We start from the raw sequence: 22,293 nt of genomic DNA, 5'->3' as shown, positions 1-22,293 counted from the left end.
CCCAAAACTTACACCATTAGTTGCTATTGTACACATAGATATCATTTAATAAAGGCTAGATGTCTCGTGCGCGCTGCTGGCCAATGGAGGTCGACGTCCGCACACGGCGGCCATCTTACCACAGGGTGCTCGCTCACTCGTAACATGGTGCGTGTACTTTTAAATAACCATAACTTGTTCAATTTTCTACCTATTTTCAAACGGTTTGGTTTGTTATAAACGTCAGAGATGTAGTTATTACACTGCATACATATGAAATAAATTTTGAAATTTGTAATGTATAGAACATACATGTTCAAGCATTCGGAATTATAGCCACGTTAATAATGTTTGTAAGAAACCAAACCGTTTGTAAATCCGTCAAGATTTCAGCGAGATAAGAGGATTTGTGTGCGTGCTGATCACTCACCTTAATTCACAGCTTCACTGTGGTAAGATGGCCGCCGGTGATGCCGGAAGTGACTCCGCCTTAAGACATCTAGCCTTTATATGATATCTATGATTGTACATGCATCAAGCCGTGTAAACAGATTGCAATTCCATTTTGTGCCACTAGTGACACTGAAATTACAAACTGAACATTTAAGAAATGAACGATCACACAAGGTACTTTGTCAATCTATAAAATCTGAAACATTTGTATTATTTATTCCATCTCCAGATCCTGACATAATCCTGCAGGCAAAAGAGGAAATCGCATTATATGATGGTGAGAAATGAGTCACTTCTGTAAATGCTTGTCTGTCTTTTGTCGATTCTTTAACATTTGGCCCAATATTACTTTTTTTTTTTACTCTTTCCTGATGTTTCCACTCACAGATGCGTGCCTTATGAAACAGGATGTGGGGCCCTGCAGTAACTATGTTCTGAACTGGCACTATGACATCCAGCAGAATGAATGTATACACTTCTGGTTTGGAGGATGTGGAGGAAACAAAAACAAGTTTGACACACAGGAGAAGTGTGAAGCCCTTTGTCTCAGGGACATTTAACCTGGATGACTTTCAAAATTACACTTTTTACATTTGAACAAATGTTCACTCTTGCATTTAGCTTTTTTTTTTAAAGCTAAATAATTTTTTTTTTTAATATACATTTTTACTACAAAAAAAGCTAAGAATTACCCACCGGCATCCAACACAAAAGCAAATGAGCTTTTTCATCGTACTTTAATAGTTATACATCATCAGTTAAGTCGCACTGTATATCAATGTACAAAAAGGTTGTTAGTGAAGAAGTTCTGTGACAGCACCAATAATGTGGAATTACATTTTTGGATACTAAATAAAACAGAAGTCTTTAAAAAACGTGAAAAACTGCTCGCAACCCATTTTACATCTGTAGCTTGTCGTATGTTTGAGTAAAACCAGGTTTTCCAAAATAAATAAAAAAGTAGGCTTGATTTTATTCAGTGTGAATCCATGAGTCAATTTAGATTTTTCATGTTCACTTTAAACAAGGCTAAATATGCCGTGCTACAATGTTTTTCAGCAAAAACACCAAGCAAATACACATTTCTCGTCACATTTATTCAGTAATATTACACAGTGATTACAATGGAAGTTTCATTCCATGTCTTGCATTCAGGCCTCAAAAGAAAACTAGGTGTTTACATAGCTGTGCAGAAATAACACTATAAGTGTAACTACTGTGTGAAACAGACTGCAAATACTTTTTAGCTATACCATGTCCCGTTTTCTACAGTGTGGCCATATTGTATGACCTTGATATCAGCATGAAGCAGTTGCACAAAAGAACAAAACACAAAGAAAACTGTTCACACGCAAACTGCAGGCTTACACTGTTTTATATCGTTAATATTAAAGTGGATTTGATCCTAAATGACTGAATTATATTAATTGGCATTACATTTAAATTTACATTGCACTTGATTGGACGTCCATACAAATAATGTCGTCCCATCTTGGCACAGTGTGTCTCTCACTTCCAGACTTTGACAATGCCATCTCTAGAAGAGGTGACTATAAAGCCTTGGGTGGTCTGGAACGTCGCAATATCAGTAATGATGTCATGGTGGCCCACGGGAAGGGATTCTGGGCCACGGCGAGGCGTGTCCTCGGTGGATCCGCTCTTCTGCTTACTGTGGATCTCCTGGTGAGGTTGAAGGAAGGCAGAAGTGAAGATCAGATAAATAAAAGTATGCAGAAACCAAAAATCTGATGGAAATGAGCTTCAGACCTGTACTACTTCTGTTCCTTCTATGATCTTGCGATTGTAGAACACAGAAGGGCAGTGAAGAGAGTCATTAGCACAGCCTGCGACGATGTATGACCTCTCAGGGTAGGCCAAATCCCAAAACCTGTAGATGTCATATAGAACACTCAAATGCATATATTTTCAAATTGTTTTATTTTTTCAATATTCTCATATTTAAAAATTCAATATTTGTATATATGGCCTCAGAACCTTTGGATGTCAAACATTTAACTGTATCTAAAAGGGAGCTCTTTATGTATGAAGATACCCTCGAAAACAAATTCAACTGAGCTTTGGAAATATTTAATGATTTATTTTTTCACTTTTTTTATTGATTTACTTTACTTTTTTCAATCATAGATGGCCAAAGATACGTAAAAAAAACAGCATTTTGCACCCTTGAAGGGCACTTCAGACCATTTGTAGGGGCGTTCCAAAGGAAAGTCTTCTGAATCCCTTTTTCCAATATCTTTTAACAAATCAACAGTGATTAGCTTAACTAATTAGGCACACCTGATTCTCATGTCCGATCCAGCTGTAAGTAGGAGAGGGTTGCCATCGGCAGGGCTGCAGTATATTCCATGTACACTGTGAGGAGAGGGCTGTGGGGGACAACAGAGTCCAGAATGATGACAGCTGGTAACTTGGATGAATTTACTCATTATTTTTGTTTTGTAATGGAGAAGTGACAACATGCAACAACCTGCATCTCTGAAAGCGGAGGTGCAGAGCTGGCCCACAGGGTAAACTTCCTGTCTCCAGTCTCCATATCCCACATGGACACCTCATTGTTACCTTGGACAGCTGTAGAGAATGAGGAAAATCTTTATGAACATACTATATTATATATTTATAATCTATATAGATACAGTACATACTGCATACACACACTACCATTCAAAAGTTTGGGATTATATATATATCTTTAGTTAAAAACAGTTGTTAGTTTATTGTTATTTTAGTTTAAAAAAAAAGATTTCAAAAATCTTTTGAACCTTCTATTCACCAAAGCACGTTTTCACAAACATATTAAGCAGCACAACTGTTTTCAACATTGATGATAATAATAAGAAGAAATGTTTCTTGAGCAACAAATCAGCATATTAGAATGATTTCTGAAGGATCATGTGACACTGAATAATGGCTGCTGAAAATTCAGCTTTGCCAGGAATAAATTACATTTTAAAATGTATTAAAAAAGAAAACTGGTATTTGAAATTGTAATACTATTTCAGAATATTACTGTTTTTACGGTATTTTCAATTATCAAGTAAATGCACGTAAACTTTTCACCTGCAATGACAGAGGACTGGTAGAGTGGATGCATCAGCAGGCGTCTGATTCGAGCTCGGGCTGGGTGGGAGTGGCTGGAAATCGGTAGCTGAAACCGCATATCCCAGCATGCCATTGTGCCATTACTTGTGCCTATGTAAGTAGGACATAAAATAAATCCAAGCTTGACCGAGCAAACCTAGTTTATCCAATGCTTTCATAGTCTAGGAATTTCCTGAAAGCCTTCTTCTGTAACTGGGGTTTTGATCAGCACTCATCTCTAATGTTCAATGTATTGTATAAAGTGTTATATAAATAAAAGTTACTTGACTTAATGATGTTTCTGTATAAGCACCACTAAGCATAATCTACTGTAAGCTATGCAGCTATCTTACCCACACACAGCCAACACTGGTGCATGTCCACAGCAAAGGAAGTGATGAGGCCCAGACGCAGGTCATGGCGAAGAGTCCAAGCGTTGCTGTTGCTGCGGAGGTCCCATCCCACCAAAAAGCCGTTCACAGTGGCGTAGGCCAGAACCGTCTGTGCCCCTGAATTAAAGTGATGTACGTCCACCACGCAGCCCTCATCCTTTGGATCCAGGAACCTGAAAAAGACTTAGCGGCTCACTGATCTGACTGCATGAGTGACACTGACCTAAGTGTGATGGTCTTGATTTACTTATATGTACTATTATATGGCAGCACACAAAGTCAGGAAGTGGAATGGTATTTATATGACCTGCACACACCTGGTCTGACAGGGCTGGACTTTGGGTGATTTGGGTGGCTTGTTTGCCTCAACTGCAAGAAGCTGGATGGAACCATTATCCGATGCGACAGCAAGGTAATGCGACCCCTGACAAAAGGTCAGTGTTTTTACATGTCCTCCAATCCGAGAATACGTCAGCACAGACCTGAAACAATCACATTTTCAATCTTCCCGGGTCACATAACAGTAAAACAACAAGCTAAAAAATACATAGCACCAAAAGAGTCAAAATACGGACATTAAGACATTCAATACCTTGTGGTGGTCGTCTTGCCCTCCATTTTCTGGCTGTCCCAGATCTTTACAGTTCCATCATTGGAGCATGTAGCAAAGATGGAGTGCTCGTCAGACACTCGGATTCGGTTCACAGCAGATTTGTGCTCGTGAAGATGGGCCACTAGAAGACCTTTTGGATGCCACCCTGCAATGCAACAGCTACAGTTACCAAAGTGGAAAAACTAGAAAAACTTCAAGCAACTCATAGTTTAAAGTAGTTCAGCTACAGAAAAGCCATCCTTTTGAAAAGCAGTAACTTTCAAGTATCTTTCAAAATATCTTTATGATATTGTTCAAAGTACTTCATCATAAGCATATTTTACTAGAACAAAATGATTCTGAATGAATGACCTCAATTAGGGAGAAAGCATCACATACATTGCCGTTAAAAGTATGGGGTTGATAATAAAAATAATAAAAAAAGTTATATATATATATATATATATATATATATATATATATATAATGTGTATATAATGTGTATATGTGTGTGGCCTGGTAAACCCCACATTATGGGAACAAAATGTCCCCACAGAGATGGCAATACCCAAAATCCTTGTGGGGACATTAAGATATTTTACAATTTAAAATAATATTTTTTTCTAAAATGAAATTACTTAACTTAAGGAGCTTTGCATTTTAAATATAAACAAAAAATAAGAAGAGGTCTATAAAAGGGTCAGCTGCAGCTGCTGATTTCAGTACGAGAAATCGTACTGATTTTTCGCAAGCAAAGGCACATGATATATTAGGATGGAGACGAGACTGCTGTACCTGGCAGCGGAGGCCTGCTCTCCCACTCTGCACTCTCCATCATCTGTTTGGCCATGCGCTCTGCGTTGCATTGCTCTCTTTTCTGCTGCACCAGCTGTTGCAGCTCAGCCTTGCATGTAGTGATGCGCCGCTGGTATGTAGACGCTCCGGTTACGGACTGTACCACTTGAATGCTAGGGAGCACTGTGGTTTTCCTGGGCTGCACAGATCCGGCCTCAGGCACCTGCGGTTGAAGAGCAACGGGGAGAGGTTTAAGATAAAGATTTATCACCACTATTGAGGAACAACATGCTAAGTGTATTTAATCTAGAGAAAATCCAGGACATTCCTGCATGTCTGAGTAAACATGATGGAAAACATCAGGTGACTGATATGATAGAAATGCTTTACAGACTACTGAGTGGCAACACTGACAAATGCACACTAAGATAGGTGTTGATGAAGAAAGGATGATAGAAGTGGCAAAAAGGAGAGGGAGAGAGGGCAGAGAAAGACAAGAGGGGAGGGACGATAGCACACTGTCGGCTCAGCGGTCGACCTGGGCTGAGGATGGAACATGAGGGAGGTTAAGAGTCTGTGAGGAACTCTCAGATCGCAGGCGCTCTCCAGCAAGAGTTCCACTGGGTTCCCCACCACCGCTCGGAACAAGAACATTAGGTACCGTCGAGGGAGTCGCCGTCGAGCTGGGAGGGTCCAGAGAACCAAACATGCTCTTCCACTCTTCGTTCAAGTTGGAGTCCTGTTTCGTATGCTTGCGAGCTGTCACAAGAGAAAAAAATTGGACCTGTTTTAAATGTGGTTCTGATAAATTATGCATTTCTGGTTTCTAAAACACGCTGCTCAGTTACTGTCAACATGCATACTGACACATGAAAAAGAAATCAGGCAATGGATTTAGTCAGCGCAAAGACGCAGTACTTAAAAATAAAGAAGTTTAATATTAGTTCAAAAAGTGAATATTAAGCAAACAATCAAATTTTACTTCCCAAATACACTTGAACTGAAGGGGACTACACAATATGTTGAGATCATTAACTCAGCAAATAAATCACCAATATTTCAAACCACCTACAACTTAACAAACCCAGCTTCAGTCAATTATTTTTTTCGCACTAGATAAAAAATTGTGAGGAATAATAATGCTTGCAATGCAGTAAAATAGTATAGATATAGCTAATATTTCTCAACTTTCTAAAGACAGCCCTAGTTTGAAACATTTTTTAAAACTAGGTATAAATAGGTATTTATCCATGAAAAATATATAACTGTTTTTATATTATAGGCAGGGGATCCCTCGCAAAGCGATCATCATATTTGGGGGTCATTGGCATCAAAAAAGTTTCTGCAATAATATTCCCCAGCTAATAAGGAATCTATGAGAATAAATATTTACATGCACTATTATTCAAAAGTTTAGAGTCAAAAGTTTAGAGTTATATTTATATTCTTTGATAAATATAAAGTTCAAAAGAACAGTATTTATGACATTATAAATGTCTTTACTGTTCCTTTTGATTAATTGAATGCATCCTTGCTAAATAAAAGAATTGATTTCTTTAGAAAAACCTAAAGTTTTAAATTGTAGTGTATACTGGGAAATGACTGCAACAAAAAGCATCATTAGCCCAAATGTGCTAGAGTGCACAACAAAGTGTATCTATCCACATCATATCTGCCACTTATCATGAATTCTCTGATCTAGCCACACAAAGCCTAGTCAAAGTGTTAGTCAAAGTGAGTGATTATAACTTCAAACAGAGATTAGCTGTTTGAGACCTAAACAATATACCAGAGGCAGAAGGGATGAAGTCTGTAAACAAACGAAAAAATATAATGCATTAATTTTAAATGGTGAACTAACGACATGAGAAGCGTATATATCTTCAATTGAAGTAGCAGTAAAAATGACCACAGAAAGTTTATCACCCACCTCTCTTGTCTTCAGATTCTTGCTTTGGCTTGATCAGGTCCACCTGTCGGCCAGTGATGCCCAGTGTACCGAGATCAATGACTCCACTGAGGGCTCCATCACTCAGGTGGCTCTGGTCTATGATGTTGGCTTTGGCCTTGTTGGACTTGAGCATGAAGTCTTTCAGAGCCAAGAGCTTGTCCTCCTCAGCTTCCGTCATTCCCTGAAAGAAATCACATGATAACTGCTTGATTTACTTGATTTATACAAGAGATTGCACATATTTATTAGAGCATGAAATGAAATTAAATCTTTTTCACAATGTAACCTTTTTCTGTAACTTGTCTTATATAAAGTAACCTCTTGCTATATGTATCTACTTATATCGATATTTTAAACTATCCTGATGTGGGAATTGGTAAAACATTGAAAATGTGACTTGTCTTATCTAAAGTAATTTGTTGTAATTGCTCTCTGTCATGTGATACCTGTGCAGATGAGCACCTGTGCTTCTAGGTCATGTGACCACATGCAGATATACAGCATGCAGTCTACAGACTGCCATTTTGAATTTGCCCTGAAGAAGGCCACAGAGGCCGAAACATGTTGGCATGTTTTTAATGGATAGCCAAGTTTAAATAAAGGCTTTTTAAACTTATATTCCTTGTGAGTGCCTCAGAACTACTGTTTATTTGTGAAACGTGACTTATTTTCCCTAAAATGACCTTTCTATTAACCAGTCATTATTTAGAGATAGTCAGTGTTGTGCCTGAACGCGTTCATTGAACGATAGTTCATGAACTCGTTCATATTTTGAGTGAACGTGAACTGAACGTAGGCTGTATTACTGCCTGATGAACGTTTCTGTGAACTCGTTCATTCTGGTGTCTGTGAACGGCACGCTCTCTCAGTTTAACTTCGTTCAATAGAGTGCCAGATTTCTATAGAGACTTCCAGACGAAATCCCGGCTAAAACACACCGTAAACCGGCCTTAATATGTAGCGGAAAAAACACCCAATCTGGCAACACCAGCCACCAGTGTCTACTGACTCTCTTGTTCGATCTCGTTCATCAAAATGAACAAATCTTTTTTCGAGTCATTTCGTTCATTTAAGGGGCTTTAAATGTTATACTATTAACTGGCAAATTCCCAGAACACATCCACCTACGCAATCTTGATCATATTCTGAATTAAGAAATCATTATAATGCAGTCAAAATTCGTTTACAGGGAACATAAATAATTACTTTACCTTCCGAGTCTTTCGTTCATTTGTCACGCGACAGACGCAATGAATGGATCGTTCATGAACGACTCATCACTTACATTACAAATCAAAACAAAAAGCAGCAAGGAAGCGTCGTATGGTCATTTAAACGAGTTTTATGACAAGGTCGGTGAGGATGGGAAAAATCTGACGCATAGCTTCAGTGTTAAAACTGATAAAATAATTGTCTGTGGTTCTATATGGGCTGCCTGTGGCAATCATTTTGAAAAATAATATCTCACAGTAACATGGAAAAAAGAACTATGAACTAGTTCATTTTTGGAACTGTGAACTTAGTTCAAAATTTTGAAGTATGAACTATGAACTGAACTAGTTCATGTAGAAAGTGAACTTTCCCAACACTGGGGATAGTGTTAGGGAAAGGAATATGGTTATTTCATAGAAATGTTGTTATAAAACTAAAAAGTAATTATTTATTCATTAAAAAAACAAATCACAAAGAAATCCTAACTACAGTAGCAACATTATATATTTATGTAAATAAATAAATAATTAAAAACTAGAATAGAACTTAAATTTCTTTTCCTAACCTGTGAGAGAAGTTTCTTAAGGAGCTGTGCAATTGCAGGATCCTCAGGAATGGGGCATTCTGGGATGGAGCCATTGCGCTTTTTTTGGCGGAGTAACAGGTGTCTGAAGAGGCTTCCGATGTCTTTGGAACGCAGTGCGTAGTCAAAGATGGAGCGACTTACAGGTTCTTTCAGCACACTGAGCAACACAATCTCCTTATCAATCTGTCCAAAGGCAGAAAAATGGTTTAACCAAAATGAAAATTTTGTCATTTACTCACCCTCATCCAAATCTGTATGACTTTTCATTTCTCCCGTGAAACACAAAAGGTGAATGGTTTAAGAATTTCAGGCCATAATAACTTACATTTTGGTCTGTTTGTCTGTCATATGAACCATTTTTATGATAGTCCTCAATTACCTTTATCACTGTATATTAAAAGAATGGTCAGCAGATTCATTTAAAACACACCTTTTGTGTTCAGTGTAAACAAGAAGTGTAGCAAATAAGTCACAACTAATATGATACACTAGAGCCGAAGCCCGCACTAATGTAACCTCACCTGTATAATCGGCTGAGTGATAAAGGGGTTGAGATGGGGCATGAGTTTGCAGTAGACATCAGCAATGTTTAAGTGCTGAGCGACAACAGTGATGAAACCCACGGCTCCATAGCGGATCCACAGATTGGGATGACACAAGAAAGGAGCTGTGGGATAGTAACATTTTAAATAATAAATGATATACAATAATTACGAAGCACATTATGCAATGGACTATGAATGAAGAGTTTTTCTGACCAATATCACTGACGAACTCGTAGATGTGAGGTTTCTGCAGTAGCCCCAGCTGACACATGCAAGTGAGAGCATTGAGAGCTTTATAAATGACAAACTCCTCAGCGTCACTCAGGCCTTGCTGCAGAAGAGGTTTCAGGATGGAGGAACTCTGCCAGCCCACATATGCTGCAACACCTGCAGAGAGGAGGAGATTTGGTTACCATGTTGCAAGAGCCTGCCTTCATATGAAGCGACTGTGGTGGCAACTTTCCTACTATGCTGTCAAAGAAAGCTCCACGGAGGTGCCAGTCATTCTTGTCGTTGAGGAAGGTGATCATGTGGGAGAGGAGGACATCGTTGGCTTTCTGTCTGCCGAAGAACACGCAGAGCCGTGTGATGCCGTTCTCCATCAACGTCTGTTTGACGATGTTCTCAGGGTCGCTCAGTAAAGTCACCACCTTCTGCTGAACCATCTCATGCAAGGCCTGCAGCTCTTTGGACGATAGATGGATCATATCCACAGCGTTTTAATGATAGCATACAAATCTTTTCATGCAAACTGGTTATTAATGTTGTTTCAAAACTACCATAAAAGTGAGCTTTAATTGAAGGACCAACATTTACCTGAATCATAGTTTTCATTGGGGTGAAGAGTTTCTTCTGTGTCCTCTCCATTGAGGTCTTGTTCAGAGCTCAAATTATTCTCCTGCACCAGCTCCAGAAAACGCAGTGCTGTCTCAGCCAAATGTGCTATGTTCTCTATAAATATAATATAACAATATAACATACACTACTGTTCAATAGTTTAGAGTCTGTAAGATATTTTAAATGTTTATAAAGAAGTCTGCATTTATTTGATCAAAAACACAGTAAAACATTAATATTGTGAAATATAAATTAAAATAACAATTTTTCTATTTTAATATATTTTGAAATGTAATTTATTCCGGAGATGGCAAAACTAAATTTGCAGCAGCCATTACTCCAGCCTTAAGTGTCACATGATCCTTCAGAAATCATAATTATAGTGCATTTTTGTTTCAGAATTCTTTGATGAATAGAAAGTTAAAAAGAAAAGCATTTATTTGAAATATAATTTTTTTGTAACATTATAAAAGTCTTTACTGTTACTTTTGTTCAATTGAATGCATCCTTGCAGAATAAAAAGTATAAATTTCTTAAAAAATAGCTCTTACTGACCCCAAACTTTTGAACATTAATATAATGTAATATAATATTTAAGTCAAGGTACTTCCGTAACCTTAAGTATTTCCAATTTAATGTTTGTTTTTTTCCATTTAAAACCAGAAACTTAATGGATCGTGAAAACTATGTACAGTCACACATTTAAAAGGCAGACAATTTAGACAATTTTCTCCAGAGATTTCTAGCACTAGAATACCTGCATAAGCAAGTCTGACAATCGTTGCTTCATCTTGGGCCAAGTGGGCAATCCCAGGTAAAATGTATTCTGGGTAGATATTAACATCATTGCGAGGAACCTCCTTGACCAGCGCCAGCACTTTAGTCAGTGTGCGAACGGCCTCGGCCCTGACGCGCGGCATCGAGTCATTGCAGAAATGCAGCAAGTATGGTGTGATCCTGTCCAGCAGAATCTCCACATTTAGCCGGCCCGCCAGATGAAGGATCAGTTCCAGAGCTGCCAGTTTGGAGTCGCAAAAGCGCAGCGTCTGCAGACAGGATGTGATCACTGACACCAGCACCACCAGCCCTTGCTCCTTGGATGAACTAAGTTCCTGAGATGCCTTCTCCTGCTTTTCAGCCTTCCCAGTCTGCCCGCCACTGCACAGGTTATTGAGGATGTTCTCCAGGTTCTTACGTATCACCAACACCCTTTCGTCAGCAGACTGGAAGGTCTCCTTGGCAAACTGGGCCATGTAGGGCTGAAGGAAGGTGTAGAAGATTTCTGGGAAAGCTTTGCCTCGCTGCTGCTTCAGGTATTCTTCAGCCGTCAGGCGCTTTTCCGGTTCTCGCTGCACCATTTGTGCCACCTGCATAAAGTGGATGAAATTATTTAGAGTACTACGTAATATCTAATTAAGAGTACTGACTAGTATCATATTATTTAATTATTGTAGAGTCAGTAAAATTTTGTTTGATAGAAATAACACATTATTCAGAAAGGATGCATTCAATTGATCAAAAGTGACAGTAAAGATTATTTCAAATAAATGCTGTCCTATTTGTCAAAGAATCCTGTAAAAAAAAAAGATCATTGTTTCCACAAAAATATTAAGCAGCACAACTGCTTTCAGGAGTGATAATAATAAGAAATGTTCTTAAGCACCAAATCAGCATATTAGATTGATTTCTGATGGATCATGTGACACTGAAGACTGGAGTAATAATGCTGAAAATTCAGCTTAACCATCACAGAAATAAATTGCATTTTAGAATATATTAAAATAGAAAATAGTCATTTTAAGTTGCAATTATATTTCACAATATTACTCTTACTGTATTTTTGATCAAACAAATGCAGCCTTGGTGAGCATAAATGCCTTATTTAAAAATAGCAGCTCCAAAATGGTAGTGTATAAGTTTGTAGAACCTAAAGTGAAAATGTGAAATAATACAAAATATCTAAAATCTCAAATGAATAGAAATGCTACCAGTTCTCTAATACTGTGATCCTCAATTTTCATCAGCACTTGTTCGGTCTGGAAATGTCCTTTACGGTAAGCCAGCAGTTGTGAGAGGTCGAAGAGCGGGACGCCCTCTGTGAACAATTCTGCAATCACACAACCTAACAAAAGAAAATGAAACAAGAAAGGTCTTTGAAAAATATTTCATATATTATACTGCACCCGCTTTAAGCAAACAGAAAAAATATATAATGGATACCAGCTGAGAAGATGTCCATGGGTTGCTTGAGTTCTCCCCTGGTCCGTTGGCTATTGCTGGAGAGATCCACAAGCGGTGTTGTCTGGTCACTTTCGGTGGCAAACATACTGCCATCCACGAATCTCTCCGGAGCAATGTAGCACGTTCTCCTCCTGGACGTGTCGAAGAAGTAGTTGAAATCTGCAGGGTTGTCTTCAGGCAAGTATGTGGGTTTAAAACTAGCAAAGTCTGTGAGAAGCACCCAGTTCCAACTTGTCACCATAACATTCTCTGTTTTAATGTCACCATGACGCACACCAGATTTATGGGCCTGGTCCACGGCATTGAGGAGCTGGAAGGCAATCCACTTCTTCTCCACGTTGTTGAGAAACGGCCGTGTACTGATACGGTCATACAAGTTATCCCGAACATACTGCCGAAACAGTATGGCTGCTTTCTCAGTAAGTGTGGCTTTTTGAAAAGGCAGGCAGTTCTGACAGGAGTGCAGTCTGATTTTCAGCTCCTCCAGTTCTTGCTTGTAGCTGGTCAGGGGCAGAGAGGGGTCCTGGATTGCAAAGACCTTAACCACAACCAATCCTTCTCTATGTTTCGCTCGGGCCACTTTGAAAAAACGCGTACTGCCCAGACTTTTGTCATATTCATAATCATGGATGTCAGAGAAATAACTGTCCACTGAAAGTATCTGCGATGGAGCAATTCCAGCCAGTTGGTTCCCCATCTCACTGGATCAGAGATGGCTGGCCCAAAAGACAAATCTATACCTATGATAGATAGATAGATAGATAGATAGATAGATAGATAGATAGATAGATAGATAGATAGATAGATCTGCAGTTAATTACAAAAATCTACTTTCTCTTAAAATGATTACTAATAACGATCTGCAGCTAACGTTAGAGTAAATAAATACATGAAAAGTTTTGTCATAAATTCAATATAATCTTCAGATCCAGTATACAGTCTTTTCACAACATAGTGTCATCGGATATTAAATGCTGCATCATATCTGTTAGCAATACTAGCTAGAAAAAATAACTCAAATATTTACATTGTTGTCATTTTCTATCCACATAAACTTCCAGTTATAACGAAATATGTCAAATACGTGTGCGTATATAGTGTTTGTTTACAGCACTGATGTAACGTTACAAATAAACGGTTGTTTACCTGATTGTTTGAGCCCCGGCGCGCTGTCAACCGACTGGTTAACTAGAGTTATTACACAAAACCACCTTACACAAAATGACATTCTACATTTTGCCTAAGTTAAAACGAACAATATTAGAAGAAATGTAAAATAATACAAACGATACTTTATACAGATATTTACAAAAAAGAGCCGCTTCGTTTGTTATGTCTCAGGAGTGAACTAGAGGTGTGTATCTCCAATGGCTGATCTGAGATCTGATCGTCAGCTCATTAGCGACACGCTATTGGATGAAAAGCCTGTCTCGACTGATCTCAGATCAGCCGGCAAACCGGAAACCGGAAGATATCATTCAGGATTTTCGGACTTTAGTTGTAGAGTGATTTCAATGCGTCAGAGGCATTACTGAGTCTGACTTCACTAGTTTATTTGTATGCTTTTGACTTTGTTGCAACACGTATTCTCCCTCTAAATATATATATATATATATATATATTTTTTTCCTTTTGACGTTATGGCTGTGCTCAGAAGACTGGCCTTGTTAAATGGAGTTTTAACTCGAAACAAGTGTTTCACACCAGCACGAGTAAGAATTTTATTTAGTTGTGCATGCATTAAATTGTAATTTAGTTTCAAAATCTCATAAGCTGAACTTTTAGTTTTATAAAATATACGTTTTTAAATGGCATTTTAGGGAATTAAATTTTAAATAGCTTGCGCAGTAAAATTAACTCTTTTAATTGTTATAATGTACACTGAATGTAAAAATCATGCCTTTCATACATGATTAAGGCTACATTTGAGACATGTTCTATTAATTATAATGTACATTTCCCTAAATGCATAGCTTAAGCAGTAAGTACTTTATACTTGCATTGTCCTTATGACCTTTCACCCAGTTTTTTTTTTTTAATACTAGCTGCTGAATAAATAAAATGACCCTCTTTGCATCCTTTAACAGTTGTTTGGAAATGGGACAAACACTTTATACCAGAGCAGTCCCCAAGCTAGATTCTTCCCACCTTCTGAAGGTGTTATGCTTCTCCCAGGAACTTTCAAAAACAAAGTGGCCTTTATCACTGGAGGAGGAACAGGACTTGGAAAAGCCATGACCACTGCTCTGTCTTCACTGGGAGCAGAATGCGTGATAGCCAGCAGGTTAGTTACCCCTCTCATAAGATCATCAAAAAAGTATTAAGCAGCACAACTGTTTCCAACATTGATAATAGTAAGAAATGTTTCTTGAGCAGCACATTAGAAGGATTTCTGAAGGATCATGTGACAATGTAGACTGGAGTAATGCCTGCTGAACATTCAGCTTTGCCATTACATGAATAAATTACATCTTAATATATATTACAACAGAAACCAGTTATTTTAAATTGTAATATTTCTCACAATCACTGTTTTTACTGTTATTTTGTCTTCCAGTTAAAAATAATTGATGACACACCCTGCAAGCAATTCCAAAAGCTTAAATCATGTTAAATTTGAGTGATTATTCATGTTAAAATAGTTGTGTTAAGTCTCCTGTTGTCACTTCCAGAAATCTTGATGTTTTGAAGAAAACAGCAGAGGAAATCTCACAACAGACAAAAAACAAGGTACCTCTCGCATCTAAGCAAACATTGCCATGTTTTTGGTGAGGAACTTGTTTTCATCCTCCTAGAGTTTGATAAATGTGTTGATGTTTCAGGTCCATGCCGTCCAGTGTAATGTTAGAGACCCTGCTTCAGTTGAAGCTGCTGTTGACCAGCTTGTCAATGATGTCGGCCTGCCTGATGTAGGTTTAGATCTCCATCTTAACCGCAGTGGTACAATAGATTCCACACAAAACTCCTTCTGATGTGTTGGGATTCTGTTTGCCAGGTGGTGATAAACAATGCAGCTGGAAACTTCATCTCTCCTTCAGAGAAGCTGTCTCCCAATGCCTGGAGAACCATCACTGACGTAGTGTTGAACGGCACTGCCTATGTCACGCTAGACATCGGGAAACGCCTCATCAAAGCTGAGAAAGGTGATTATTATTTTTATAGAGATGTAGCAAAGTAATTGTAGGGTAATTTAATCATGATAAAGATCTGCTTATATTTAGTATGCCAGTGGTTCCCAACCCTGGCCCTGGAGTAGGCTACACCAAGCACCGCACATTTTTGATGTCTCTCTTATCTAAGGTTCACATCTAAATCTTTACTGACGAGTTTTTGATTAGGTTGACATTTAAGGGGCCGTTTACACGACACCGTTTTCAACTAAAACGGAAAACTTTTTATGCGTTTTGGCCGTTGACAGTATATGACAACAGCGTTTTGGGGGCCTGAAAATGCAAACTTTTGAAAACAAGATTCAAACTGCACGTTTTTGAAAACGATACTGTTATCGTCTCTGTGCAAACGATAAAAACACAAACAAGTTTGTGAAAAAACGGTGATGTTATGCACCACTGGTCTGGCAGGCATAATACAGCGGCATAATACAGAGTTTCACTGATCCGTGTGAACAGGGAAGCTTTTGACAATGTTGTCGTCTGTACTTGAAAAATGCAAAAGGAAAAACGTTTCCATCTTTAGTACATCGTTGTCGTGTAACTGTACTCTAAAATGTGTAGTTCTGGGGGAACTCCTGAGCTGTGTTTGAAATCGCCCCCTATACCCTCATTCACTATTCCCTACATTAGTCCACTAATATAGTCCACTTGAAGGAGTGAATGAAAACGAGTGAGTGAATTCTAACACTGAGTGTGTCAGAAGGGCTGCTGCTTTTGTATAGTTTGTGCTTTCAGTTTAATAACTATTTGAAACTTGGCAAACTGGCAGCTCCAGTAGTAATGAAAAGATTTATCTTGAACTCTGTCATGGAAACTAGCATGTATAAAACTTTATTAAATAATTAAAAAGGAATTTATACCTGCATTATATTACATTGTACACATATTGGACCAGTGGTTTGGAAAATGAATGTATGGATGATTCACCTGCGGGCGCCATCTTGTGAACGACCCTCACAGTGCATTATGGGTATTCTCAGCCATTGAGTGTCAGTTGTACACTCGTTATTGCGGTGCATTATAGGATTGAATTAGTGAACTTGTTAATATCCATTATGGTTTCGGACAAATTTCCCTCAAATAAAGTCCTGTTTAAGGGAATAGGGGGCGATTTCAGACACAGCCCAGGGCCAGGGTTGGGAACCATTGTAGTATGCAACGCTGTTACAAACAGTAGAGCATGGTGCTTGATTCCCAGGGAGTGAGTGAACTGATTAAAATGTGTACCTGAAAGTCTCTGGATAAAAGCTTCTGCCAAATGCATAAATGTATGGTTATTGGTTGGCTGGAGGTGGTTGATTTGGAGTGCTTAACCTCTAGAGGGCAGTAAATGCAAAAAAAATAAAAATCCTACAGCGTGCTCAAGTCACTGATAATCTGTACTATTCATTATCATCTGTGATAACTGACAGCATGTCACAGATTCTGTCAATAGAGATAAATAGAGAACCCAGAACATTTCTTAACTTTTAAAAGGTAGTGTAAAATGTTTATTAAAGAAATTAATACTTTTATTCAGCAAGGATGCATTTGGTTTATCAAAATTGAAAGTAAAGACATTTATAACATTAAAAAAGATTTATATTTTAAATTAATGTTTTTCTTTTAAATAAGGGTCATATGACACTTGTGTAATGGCTGCTGAAAATCCAGCTTTGCCACCACAGGAATAAACTGCATTTTAAAATAGATTAAAATAGAAAAGAGTTATTTTTATTTTGTAATAATAATTGTAATAATATTTCACAATATAACTATTGTATTGAACACTGTGCTGTATTTTTTACTGTAATTCTTTTTTTTTTTAAATGCAGCCTTGGTGAGCATAAGACACTTCTTTCAAAAGTATTAAAAAATCTTACTGAATACAAACTTTTTATTGTTCTATAATAAAATATAGTGTGATGAATTGAAATGTGGAAAATTTTACAGCATCACATCTGTTTGTGACTAAGTTGTCCAGATGATCCACGTTTGTCTTCTGCCCATTGTCTTGATGTTTCTACAGTAATGAGGTTGCCTGTGGCTTCTTCGCACATTCCATGAATAATGCTTTTTGGAAAGTGGCATAAAAAAAGTTGTCAAAGTTGTTTTGCTAATCAAGCTTGTTTTTGTTATGGGCTAATTTATGTGCATTCGTGCCGTTTTCTGCTCTCTTTGTTTTCCGTGAAGATAACAGCTTCTGGCTGTGACCAGTAAGCTGCAGCATAATTACTCGTGTAAATTAAGACATCATTAGTCTTTATGTAGTACATTTATTATATTTTGCAATGATAAGACCCAAGTGTGTGTGTGTGGGTAAGATGACAACTAGCAAGATAAGATAATTCCATTTCATTGCCTCAGTCATATTTGTGTGTTTGTTGTGTGTATTTGTTGAATGAGCTGCTCAGATTCAGACATCCAGCCTCTCACCTGATTATTTTGACCTCTTTCTGCTTCCTCGAACATGGTGATTACAGACTGTTCAATTACTCCATTAACTCCAAGTGCAAAGATATTATGTTGCTGATAACAAGTCTGACCTTCAAGACTCGGTGCGTTCATTGTATTTTCATTTCAATGGTGATTTAAAACAGGTATTAGATTCTTGATGCACATAGAACTATTTATAAATTGTCATGTCACGGGTGATCTGCAGCCTATAGTTTGATGTCATTTAAAGCACCAGAAACTGATAATCTTGTTGAATTTATAAAGGTGCTGCTTTTCTGGCCATCACCACAATCTACGCTGAGAGTGGCTCGGGATTTGTTGTGCCAAGCGCTGCGGCTAAAGCTGGAGTGGAGAAGCTGTGCACGTATGTACTCCGTTACACTACAGACACGTTTTTAGGTAATTCACCTCCTGGCAGGCCTTTGAGAATCAGGTCCTCCTGTCAAATGCCTTTCTAATATATTCCTGAAAGGCTGCATATGTTATCATAATGAAGGTGCAGTGGCTATGTTTCATTTACATTTTAATTGTAAGATGGGGATCTTGATCCTATCCCCTTGAGGAGTGTTAAATATGCTGGAAATGCAATAGAGAGAGGTGGACACTGGACAGCACATTATATACCTAATGATTTAGATCAGTAGCTTATTAATAATATCATCTCTGCTTAAATGTTTAGTTCAACGACAGGATTTACTTCAAATAAAACAATTTTTTACTTTTTTTGAAGACTGGAATGAGGAGCTCAATTAAACCAAGCATGTCTTATTTCAGGATGATACTGCATATAGTATAAGCACCATGACACTTATTTATATATCATGCTTTTTAAAATTGGTTTATATCATGAGTGATAAACAGAGATGATCTTGATTCCATAAGAAGTTGTTTGTCTGAATCAACTGCCTTGCATAATAAAAATAAAGATTTTTTTCTTTGCATTTGGTATGATTAGTGAGTTCTAAATACTGCAGAATCGTAATTTTTTTTAAATAAAATATTGTATTATTATTGTTATGAATTTTAGGTATTATTATTTTTTTTCAGACACTGCATTAATTGTATACTGGATTTAGACCCTACAAAAATATCTGTTGCTTAATTGCAAATCAGCCACATACAGTACTTTTAATCAATTACTGATTGTCTGATTTGACAAATTTTGATTGATTTGTGTTCCATACATTCTTCACATGAGATCACCAGAGCCTTAAAAGCCATTTGATTGCATTTTCCTTGGCTTGACTTTGATCCACCATGTTTGCTAGTGCTTACACTAGTGCTGTGTGATAAACCTAATGGAAAAAGGTCCATCTTATGGAGATAATTACACTAGAAGCACTAGTGGCCATGTCAGATAGAAAGGATGACCAGATGTCCCCAAAAAGTGGGACAAATTTCAAATAAATCAGATAGGGATGCACAATATATCGGCCACCATATCGGTGTCAGGCGAAAATGTTCATTTTTAATGTTATTGTTATCGGCCCAATACGAAAATTTGGCCGATATATTAAAGGCAATATATAATGGATTTCCTTCAGCTGAGACAGTTGAGATGCGCACTGTTTGCCATGATGGTTTTAAATTGCTTCAAATATGATTGAAATCATTTCAGAAAAGGAAAATACAGTTCAGTGCAACATGTGCAGCACAAATCTGTCATATAGGCTACATAAAATTATAATGAGAACATTTTAATTGTGTGCTTGGGACATGGTTTTTAATGATGAGACTTTTGTTTTTGTAATCATGCTCTCAAAAATGAAATAAAAATTTGTATTTAGAATTATTGGCCAATATTTTGGTTATCGTCTTTCAAATATAAAAAATTATCGGTTATCGGTATCGGTTAAAATTTTCATCCCTAAAATCAGAGCATGTGTAAAGGCTGATTGTATCTACCTACAGGTCTCTGGCTGCTGAGTGGGGCAGATACGGCATGAGATTTAACGTTATTCAACCAGGACCAATCAAAACCAAGGTAGTGTGCACGTTTTAAGTTCTTCTTCTCTGAAAATGTTGTCCATCCCTTGGTGTGTAGAGTGAATTTGAAACAGAGAACCATTTTGAATGATTTGTTCACAAATCAGACTGATTCAGTTCTCCAGTTCAACTCACTGACTCAGTCCAGTTTGGATTATTTTTATCTTTCAAGCTTTAGTTTTCCAAACATTATAATAACTCTCCCAGTATCTTTCTGAAGGGTGCATTTAGCAGACTGGATCCCACCGGACAGTTTGAGAATTTGATGCTCTCGAGGATACCCGTGGGTCGTCTGGGCACTCCTGGAGAGATCGCCAACCTTGCCACCTACCTCTGCAGCGACTACGCCAGCTGGGTATCAGGAGCGGTGAGTTCGATGACCTTGCGTGAAAAGTGCTTCGCCTCTCTGGGCAAGAGCTCACCTAGAGAGTCTTCCCCACAGGGCCTCTCCATTTACAGCCAAACGGAGACAAGGGCACAACCTACACCTCTCTTTCCCTCTGTGATGGGTAGCAGAGGGAATTTTGTGAAGAATTAGGGGGGGGAAAGTAGTGCTCCAGAGATCAATATGAAATTATATAGTCCGGCGCATTACTGTAATGACTCTACTTATAAAGTTGAGGAGCCCTGACAGGGAAGCTAATATGTTTTTCACAGTGAAAGACAAATTTCCAGCTTTAACAGCGCCTCTGTCCTTAGATCATTCGAATGGATGGTGGTGAATATGTCTCCATGGCTGGCGAGTTCAATGGTCTGAAGGAGGTGATTTTCTTTTTTCTTTCTTTTTACTCAGTCAATCAGATATTTACAATGGGGAGTTTTCATTACTTTATTTATTATGTTTTCCTTGATTTTATTTGCCAGGTCACAAAGGAGCAATGGGCCATGATGGAATCAATGATCAGAAGCACAAAGGGATCGTAAACCTCTAAAACCACAGTAATTCAGCACTAATGACAGTCCTAATCTCAATCTCCCATTGTGTAACAGAGGATCAATTGAAATATGGTTTGTCGACTGTATAAATCGAGACTTAAGTTGTCTTGGCACATACACATATCCATTCTGTGACACATTTATTACCTTGAGGGCTGTAAGGAATTGTTGTTTGGAGTATTAGAGCCATGTTGAATTAAAAATGTGTGCACATTTGACATTTAAGTTTGGCCTGTCTGCCATTTCTGCCTTAAAAATCCATTGTAACAATGGCATTTACATTCTGTTGGCTGTAAACATGTAGGTTACATATTTAGCCTGCATGTTGCCCCAGTGCCCTTGGATAGGATCCAGCATCCCTGCGACTTATACAGAATATTACTGGTTTGAAGAATAGAAGTGTGGATGGATGGATAAAGCCCACAAAGAATGTTTAAAAGAATGCATAAAGTCAACCTAAACCTGATCAAAAGATTTGAAATCTTACAACAACTTTCAACTGCCTTATAATGTAATGACTAAGTACAAATTAAAGTTTGGTGTACATTACCTTGTTTCATGCAAATTATTTTAGTCAAAAATAGAATAAATTCTGCATTGTTTCTTGCTTTATTCTTGGTTAAATACCAATTAGTGGATAAATAACTAAATATTTGAGTGAAATGCATTTCGGAGCTTTAATTGCTTTGTATTTCTAGAGTTTTTTTTAATCTTTGAAAGTGATTTTTTTTTTTTAAATCAGTTTTCCTTAAAATGACCACTGAGGAGTCTCCATATTCATTTTTTATTCATTTTAGTAGTTCCAGATTATATTATATTACTAATTGTGGTCTTTTTTGATGGGCTCTTGACAGCACAAAAAAAAAAAAAAAAAAAACTGGTGTGGTACCCTTATGGAAAACTGCATCTTGTTGACCTGCCTTTGTTTATAGTAAATTATAATGCTTGTGTAATACAGATAATCACATATAAATCACTGTTCATTGAATGCTATACCTTTATTTGTGTGTGTGTGTGTGTGTGTGTGAGTGTGTATGTATATATATATATATATATATATATATATATATATATATATAT

At 37.6% G+C, this 22,293-nt stretch overlaps 3 protein-coding genes across 4 annotated transcripts in view; 2 read left to right on the top strand and 1 right to left on the bottom strand.

Annotated features, from left to right (window-relative positions):
- Positions 1–1,407, top strand: part of col6a4a (collagen, type VI, alpha 4a) — a 39,545-nt gene extending 38,138 nt beyond the window's left edge. Inside the window, exons 40-41 of the mRNA XM_084089327.1 lie at positions 662–709; positions 820–1,407. Coding sequence (XP_083945453.1) covers positions 662–709; positions 820–992 — 221 coding nt within the window. The 3' untranslated portion in view covers positions 993–1,407. The remainder of the gene's footprint in view (positions 1–661; positions 710–819) is intronic.
- Positions 1,408–1,510: 103 nt separating this feature from the next.
- pik3r4 (phosphoinositide-3-kinase, regulatory subunit 4) lies at positions 1,511–14,060 on the bottom strand. 2 transcript variants are annotated; one of them, XM_084089325.1, is made up of 20 exons: positions 13,829–14,060; positions 12,662–13,422; positions 12,430–12,563; positions 11,199–11,808; positions 10,421–10,555; positions 10,070–10,289; positions 9,818–9,993; positions 9,581–9,726; positions 9,039–9,242; positions 7,241–7,442; positions 5,849–6,069; positions 5,311–5,533; positions 4,516–4,681; positions 4,241–4,405; positions 3,885–4,096; positions 3,511–3,642; positions 2,921–3,021; positions 2,731–2,819; positions 2,200–2,320; positions 1,511–2,112 (listed from the first exon to the last, which is right to left on the bottom strand). In XM_084089325.1, exons 2-20 carry the CDS (start codon positions 13,377–13,379, stop codon positions 1,942–1,944), a joined length of 4,146 nt encoding a protein of 1,381 aa, XP_083945451.1. In that variant the 5' UTR covers positions 13,380–13,422; positions 13,829–14,060; the 3' UTR covers positions 1,511–1,941. The 2 variants fall into 2 exon arrangements, with proteins under 2 accessions (XP_083945451.1, XP_083945452.1); XM_084089326.1 differs by having other exon boundaries at positions 5,972–6,069.
- Positions 14,061–14,220: 160 nt separating this feature from the next.
- decr1 (2,4-dienoyl CoA reductase 1, mitochondrial) lies at positions 14,221–21,762 on the top strand. Its single transcript, XM_084089144.1, has 10 exons — positions 14,221–14,394; positions 14,770–14,966; positions 15,355–15,412; positions 15,505–15,591; positions 15,678–15,825; positions 18,556–18,655; positions 20,203–20,275; positions 20,498–20,644; positions 20,977–21,039; positions 21,142–21,762. The coding sequence occupies exons 1-10, from the start codon at positions 14,323–14,325 to the stop codon at positions 21,199–21,201; spliced, it is 1,005 nt and encodes a 334-aa protein (XP_083945270.1). The 5' UTR covers positions 14,221–14,322; the 3' UTR covers positions 21,202–21,762.
- Positions 21,763–22,293: the final 531 nt, after the last annotated feature.

The sequence above is a fragment of the Abramis brama genome, assembly GCF_963993115.1.
Source record: "Abramis brama genome assembly, chromosome: 17".
In the NCBI taxonomy this organism is placed as follows: Eukaryota; Metazoa; Chordata; class Actinopteri; order Cypriniformes; family Leuciscidae; genus Abramis; species Abramis brama.
The sequence above is the reverse complement of the archived record's forward strand: the minus strand, read 5'-3'. Positions and strand labels throughout refer to the sequence as shown.

Coding starts and splice junctions, on each gene's coding strand:
- pik3r4 (XM_084089325.1), bottom strand. CDS start 13,379: ATGGGGAACCAACTGGCTGGAATTGCTCCATCGCAGATACTTTCAGTG. Junction 11,809..12,429: donor ATCACAGTATTAGAGAACTG/GTAGCATTTCTA, acceptor CACTTTATGCAG/GTGGCACAAATGGTGCAGCG. Junction 4,682..5,310: donor GAGCAGGCCTCCGCTGCCAG/GTACAGCAGTCT, acceptor GTTGCATTGCAG/GGTGGCATCCAAAAGGTCTT.
- decr1 (XM_084089144.1), top strand. CDS start 14,323: ATGGCTGTGCTCAGAAGACTGGCCTTGTTAAATGGAGTTTTAACTCGA. Junction 15,592..15,677: donor ATGATGTCGGCCTGCCTGAT/GTAGGTTTAGAT, acceptor TCTGTTTGCCAG/GTGGTGATAAACAATGCAGC. Junction 20,276..20,497: donor CAGGACCAATCAAAACCAAG/GTAGTGTGCACG, acceptor ATCTTTCTGAAG/GGTGCATTTAGCAGACTGGA.